This window comes from Aethalodelphis obliquidens, unplaced genomic scaffold (assembly GCF_003676395.1).
Source record: "Aethalodelphis obliquidens isolate GAN/ISIS:26980383/991018 unplaced genomic scaffold, ASM367639v1 scaffold83, whole genome shotgun sequence".
Lineage (NCBI taxonomy): Eukaryota > Metazoa > Chordata > Mammalia > Artiodactyla > Delphinidae > Aethalodelphis > Aethalodelphis obliquidens.
This window is the reverse complement of record NW_020838027.1, coordinates 4,386,027-4,393,186: the sequence shown is the minus strand read 5'-3', so window position 1 is coordinate 4,393,186 and position 7,160 is coordinate 4,386,027. Positions and strand designations below refer to the sequence as shown.

General features: G+C 43.8%; 1 protein-coding gene across 1 annotated transcript in view; it reads right to left on the bottom strand.

The window, feature by feature from the left end:
* Positions 1–358: 358 nt before the first annotated feature.
* The window catches only part of LOC113612875 (RAD51-associated protein 1-like), a 37,966-nt gene continuing 31,164 nt past the window's right edge, over positions 359–7,160 (bottom strand). Inside the window, 4 exon segments of the mRNA XM_027093117.1 lie at positions 359–600; positions 1,309–1,484; positions 3,835–3,931; positions 3,934–3,963. Of these exon segments, the coding sequence (XP_026948918.1) occupies positions 359–600; positions 1,309–1,484; positions 3,835–3,931; positions 3,934–3,963 (545 nt within the window).

Sequence of the window (7,160 nt, the reverse complement as noted above, 5' to 3'; positions counted from 1 at the left end):
TCATTTTCAAACCAGAATCCTGACTGTCTTGGGCAAGAGGAAAAAAGTGTTTTTTTATTATTTAGCGTCCTCTCAGTGATGCTGTAACACTGAGTACTTAACCCTCTCCCCACCCCATCTCCCCACACACGCACCCATTGTTGTATTTGATTGAGGGCATGAGGAAGGAGCATGGGTGCAAGGACATCCTTTCCAATCCCTCATCATAGGAATCATGCCAATAGGCCATGTGAATAGAGGGTTTTTTTTTTAAACCTTTATGCATTAAAAAACAACAGTCTTAAGTATTGTACAATAGAAGTGCTGTCTCTAATACAAATCTCTGGTGGAAAGAAACAGGACACACCCTCCTCTCAGGTCACACAATAGGTGGTAAAATGTTTGTGTTCTCGGGGGAGCAGTTTTTGTTTTGTTGTCCTGTGGAGGCCTTGGACTTCGCTGGCCCAACAACTGCCTCGGGCTTTCCGGAAGCTTCTGCTAGATGAGGCAGCTGGACTTCAGCTGTGTGCTGGACAGAGCCCTGCTGACTACCTGAGTTCTGACCCTGTTTAGTGGCGCCTTCGTTGATTTTGTCTTTAGTCTCTATTTGAAGGATCACCTCTGCCAAAGAGGAGAGAGCAGGAACAAGTAAGTGTTCAAATATGAATTACTTTCTAACTGTCCATTAGGCTGTAAGTCATTTGGGGGAAATCTGGTTGTAATGATACAAAAACAAGTCATTTGTAAAGCACATTCTGTGTGCCAGGCATCATTCTAAGCCCTTTATACTTACTGGTTCCTTTGCTCCTTCCTGCAACCAGAGAGAATAGGCATTATTCTCATTCTCATAAATGGAGAAACTGCGGCACAGAGAGGTTAAGCAAATTGCCCAAGGGCCCACAGCTGGTAAGTGGTAGGGCCAGACTTTATCCCAGGCAGCCTGACTCCAGTGACCGAGTACATAACCATGAGGCTATATTGCATATAAAAGATCCTCGCATAATTCCATAATCTGATCAAAATTCAAAAGGTAATTATAGGGCTTGCAGAGGAGGACGCATTGAAAGAAAAGGAAAGGAGGGGAATAGGAATTGGAGATAGGAGAAACACAGAAATTCCTAACGATGAGAGGGCAAAAAAAGAGGAGAACCCAGCCACAGCCAAGTTTCCTGAAAGAGGAAAATGCCCAAATTACGAAGTGTCAGGCCAGTAGTGATGAAACCAGAATAATTAACCGAGGTTGAGCTCAGAGAAATTGGCAGGCAATCCTCCAGAGACGGCTGACCCCCTGGATTATGGAAATAGGACTGGCTATTTGAGGGACTGGACCTTGTTTGCCCAAGTGATGTTGCCCTTGAACCTTGCCCTTCCTGGCCTCAGAAGGGAAACAGAGACTGGCTTTCCTCAAGGTCTGAAGCCTGGGCTGTGCTTTGAGGTTCCGCGGCTCATGAATCCAAGCATGCCTGAGGGCCTGGTCAGGGGTCACGCGAAGAGAAGGCTCCCAGCTACACACCAACAAAGCCCAGCATTGGTTAGGGTTTTATTTCCCTTTTTAATAATGAAATATTTTCAAAGACCCCAATAAAGAACCTAAATAAGATATAAAAATGGTTCATTTTTAAAGAACCCATTTAAGCTATGTTAAAACTCAAAGATACCATAGAACAGAGCTTATGACATATAATTTTAAAGTACCTGGAGGCAACTATTGGAAATGAGCTTTTTAGAAAATGTGTATGACAAGCCGAGGAATATCTCACAGCCCAAATTCCGTTACAAGAAATATTAGAGAAAATCGAAACCAGTGGGATTTAGGGGTTAGTAAACTAAGAACATCAAAATGAAGAGATGCTTAATTGTGATTCCCAAACTATGGAATTTGGACCTCCAAGTATATCACAAAGAACATCATAGAACACTAGAATATTAAGACCATGAGGGGACTTGGAGATAATCCAAACTGCTAATGCAGTGACAAGATACACTTGACAAAATACACTTGACCCACCATGGAATCATCTTGCCTTTCCTGAGTAATTTTAGTAACATGGCACTAACTCACAGAACTAGCTATTCCAGTTTTTAAAAACTCCAATTCTTTAAAAGTTGTTCATTTTGATTGAGCCAAGATTCACTTCTCGGGAACTTTTAGCCTAGTAACTTTGACCCGGTCTTAAATTCTACCCATTAGCATCATACAGAATGAGACAACTAATCCATCTTTTATGTCACAACCCTTCAACTATCTGAAAACATTTACATGACTACTAATTATCAATCATATGACATGATCAGTTCCTTCCTAGATAGGAAATCTCAGCTGTTATCTAACTGGTGTCCATCATGCTGGGAATAGCTACTAACTGCAAGGAGATGGCATTAATATTTCAGACTCATCGAGGTCTAAACAACTCAAGTTCCCAGCTCTTTGTCCAATGAACTGCTGTTAAGCTACACCTCGCCTCTCCTGAACTCCTAGAGTTAGCCTATAAAATCTAGACACAAAACTTTACATTTATCCCTATTAAATCTGACCCAAAACTTTTAGTCTCTCAAAGACTTGCTAATTAGCCAAATACGAAGTAATAAAACAACAGGCCCTGACAGCATGACTGCCTCTTACAAGGTGTGAGCAACCAGCCCTTTGCGCTAAAAAGGAGAATAATTTCATTCCTGGCTCTGAGTTTCTGGATTACCCACCTCTGTCTCAGTACTGAGTTTCTGTTACGAGTTAATGGCCATTCATTCTATCGCCTCAGCAAGAGGCTGGGGTGGAGTGGGGGTCATGATGGGGTACAGGATCCTTCTCTGTCTCCATTTTTCAGATGGGTAGCATGACCCCGCAGATGGGAAAACTTTTGGCAGGCCCTGGTGGTTTATTTTCTGAGCTAGTACCTAAACTCCAGATGCACAAATGCCAGAAGAGTAGTATTTTGCTAAAACTACTTCATCCCACTGAAGGAATGAGAGAACATAAAGATATGGTCTTCTAAAACTACTAAACAATTATAGGACTAATACAGCTGGAAGAGACCTTAGGAATACCCCATTCTACAGAAAAGGAAACTGAAGCCCAGAGAGACAATGACTTGTCCAATATCACGTGGCTAATTTATTTGCCACTCAGTGGAGACAGACTTGCATAACCTCTTTAAAATTGGTGACAACAGCTAGTATTTTCTAAATACCTTCTAAACTAGGTACAGTTCTAAGGTGCTTTATGGACTATTGGGTTTTTTTTTTTTATCAATACTATGACGGGTGAAGTACAGAGCCTACTTTCTAAGATTCAAAATATGCCTATAGATTCTAAAAAGCTGTACATAATAAATGGTTTATAGATCACCCTTTCCCTAGTTCCCTAATATGAGAGGATTTAGACTCTAAATCCTAGGGGAATGGGTGGGAAGGGGCCTGAAACCAGCTTGTACTGGGCATGTATGCAAATAGTTATTGATACAACAGACTCTCTGAAGACCTGGGCTTCAGTCCATGAAACAGAAAACACGGAGGACTTGCCTACAACCTTGCTTCCAGGCAGTCAGGGCAAGAAGGAAGCAAGCTCGACCCACACGCTGTGTAATCCAGGGCAAGTCACTTAATCTCTCGAGCCTCAGGCTCCACGTCTCAAAACATCAGGTCGTCTGTCCCACTGACCACACAGGATGGACAGTGGAGACAGCAGTCTGATGAGGCAACAGATAGGAAAGCATCTCGTAGACCCTAAAGATCTATGGTCCGTGTTTATTATGTCCCATGACTGCCTCCCAGCCCCAGACTTTCACCAGCAAACGTGTGGGAAAGTACAGTGTTTAAGAGGAAACCCAGAAGCAAAGACACCCTGACAAAACTCACACCAAACACTTTCTCAGGAAGTCCAGGAAACCGGTGTCATAGGTTTTCAGCACCATGGTGAGATCCTTGGAATCCGGGTATCTTTTTTTCCCCTTTTGTTGGTTATATTTTTAGGAAAACCTTTGGAATCTTTAGAGATACAACATTATGTGTTTAGTTCCAGGTGTGAATATGCATTGGTCACATCACAGCTGTTCACTCAAACTTGCTGCTTCTGGGAGTGGTCTCTGCAGTTCTCCCGCCCCCTCACACACAGACAAACACACCCGCAGTCTTAGTTTAAAATAACCACATGTACATTATCCAATGAATACAATTTACTTTTACAAATAACTTCCTACTACTCGGCATGTTCTGAGCCACCACCTCCTCCTCCTGGAATCAATCAAATGATTTTAATGGTTTAACATTAACCAACGTAAAATAATAGTGATGATGATGACGACGATAATAATAATAGTAAAGTAAATCTGAAGTGACGGAAACGGCCCGCTGTGAACAAAAAGCAGGTTGTCCATTCTTGGCTTTTCTATGATCCTTCCTCACCCCAAAACGTGAGAATTTGGGACACCCATGGGGAATAACAGGAAAGTCATTTTAGGAGAAGGATTGACTTTCAGAGCTCATGTACAAGCCACACAAGCAAGTTAACCTCATTTCTTATTTTTAGTCGTGTCAAAATTTTGTCCATAACTGGAATGATCAAACTTGGTGGTGGCATAAGACACTGCTTGGAATGATTTTCTTCAGCCATTTCCACGGATTAAAGCCCTCACCAAATGTATCTTCTGTCATTGCTGAAAAGAAACCCCTGAAGACAGGTCCAAAGGTGGCCTGAGAACACAGTGCAATGCCTTGAGGGCAAGACCATTCGTTTGGACATCTAGGTCGTGGTGAGCATGTTCAGAAAGGTGACCACGTATGCTCACACCTTGTAAATATACATGTGAAAGGGCGGATATGTATATACACACATGCAAAACTGACACATTCCATGAAATTCTCACAAAAACTCGGGCGGGGTTCATACAATGGACATCCTGGAAGGTACATAATGAAATGCTTCTAATTACTTTTGCAATCAATACAATTTGCAGGGCGTCCAACAGAACACCTGCTCTTACTGAATTCCTGTAAGAGCCCATGAATGTGTGTATGTGCGTATATACACACATGGGTATCTGTGTGTTTATATAGAAAAAAATGGGCTGGGGGTACTGCATAGGGCATAGGTCCTGTGAACTCCTTTTTGACTGTGGCACCAGGGCTCCCACCTTATCCTAGATTGTCTTTTCATAAATGGTCACAGAAGAATTAGATTCACGGGCTTACAAATAACATAGCTCCTGCAGTCATCTTTATGTAATTGCTTTTCTTGTACAAGTTTTTCCTACCTCTCTGACCTTCCCCAATATCTCCTTATTCTCCCCACCTCCTCTTGCTGTCTGGAGCACCTACGTATCTTGCTACCTTTGAAGAAACAACTTTCCTCTTAATTAAGGGTATTAACTAGGAGTGGCTGGGGGCTGAGGACCTGTTGGCAGCCCAAACCTGGGGAAGGGAGAGCCAAGAACTTAAGTGGATATAGTGTTTCCAAACTCGCCTCATCATAAGCTGCTGTAAAAAACATACAGACTTCTGAGTCCCACCTCAAACACACTATACCATAGGAGGATCCTGGGGATTAGCACTTTTCCCAAGAACCCAAATGATTCTTATAATCAAATAAAATTTGGGAAACACGGATGAGGATGCAGCTCCCAATAACGTCCTTTCTTACGCAGGAAGGGAAGATGTGTGCTTTTGCTACCAAAATCACATTCGGAAGCTTAGTGCTGATGGTAAAAATCGGGTACTCTATGAAAGGGACATGTATCTGTCTTTGGTACCCTCTTACCAAAATGCCTATATTCCCTTCCTTTTGATTCCCCCAAGTACAATCTCTTGAGTTCAGGGTTATAGGCTTGAGATGTGACTCTTCCCACATTGTCTTTGTCTAGCAGGAGGGAACACCAATGCTCCTACTTGTCTTTCCCTAAGTCCTTTGAAATCCAAAAGGCTGAATTCAAAGTGGTGGATGGGAAAAGGACATCTGGGGTCAAGAGACCAGTTCCACTGCCCCATGCATAAGTTATACCAGCGAGTCGGCCAGATGCTCTGCTCTGGTATGGGACTGACCAATCCGAGTGGACGACAGTCTTGGCATTGGAGGGGGATCCTGGAGGACCTTTTCTTGCCAGACCTTAAAATTTTAGTTTCTGGATTGTGGGCTCAGGGCTGTGGCTTTTTAACCAACTGGTACAGAAATAGACTACATTTTAACCCCCAGGTGGCTGAACCAATATATACCGACTGCCCATCAACATGTGAAACACTTTTGTCCAGGAGGGTCCCCCAGGGTGGTGTTCTTTGACTTTCCTATTGATGGGACAAGACGTGGAGAGAAATTATGTGATTTGTCTACCCATTTTGAGGCCACCGTTGGGTGAAAATAAGAGGCAGGAGGGCTGGGAACGACAGTGTGAGCCTGTGAACTAAGCTGACGACAATGTTGTTCCGGATGGCAGGGAGCCCGTCTGTGGGGCCCTCGTTCCTCACATCTGGCTTCACTCCACTTGGCTGACATTAGGGCCACTACGGCTTTTTGTACACAGGAATCCCTTAGCAAAGGGATTTTAGATCTGGGACTGGCTTCATCTTCTGGTTCACAGTGGCTCAGAAGCCCTGCCCGAGTTGGACTTCATTGATCCCCCGGTCTGTCCTGTACAGCACAGCTTGGCTTGAAAGACAGAGGATCATAAAATCCAGGGTCTGGGAACTGGGAGGGGGGGGGGGGGTGCAGCACGGAGACTGTGGATGAAGCTTCATTCCAGCTATTAGGCAGATGTCCTATACAAAACTGACAAGCCATAGCTGACAGCCCTTGCTTACCTATTTTATACCAAAGTTGCAATGAATCTGGAATAGCGAGGGACTCGGGGATTAGGAGAATTTCAGCAGGAAAGAATAAGGCTCCATTAATGATAAACTGTAGCAATGGAATTTTCCACTGTTCTTGCAAAGACGCTTCTGCTCTTTGATTTCCTTCACGGTGCATAGTGCGCGCGGGCAGGCAAGCTGCCAGGGGAGGTGGGGAGAACTGTTAGGAGAGGGTAGAGTTCTAATCTTTTGGGGTTTCAAGATCTGCTGGTAGGCCTTCTGAGCAGGAACCTGGTCATTCTTGGCACCTGTGCATTTTCACTGCCGAGACCTCGCTCCCAGTGACTGCCCCACCCATCTCCATCATGCCCCTGGTACCACAGCTCAGCATCTTTTTACTTTTCTGA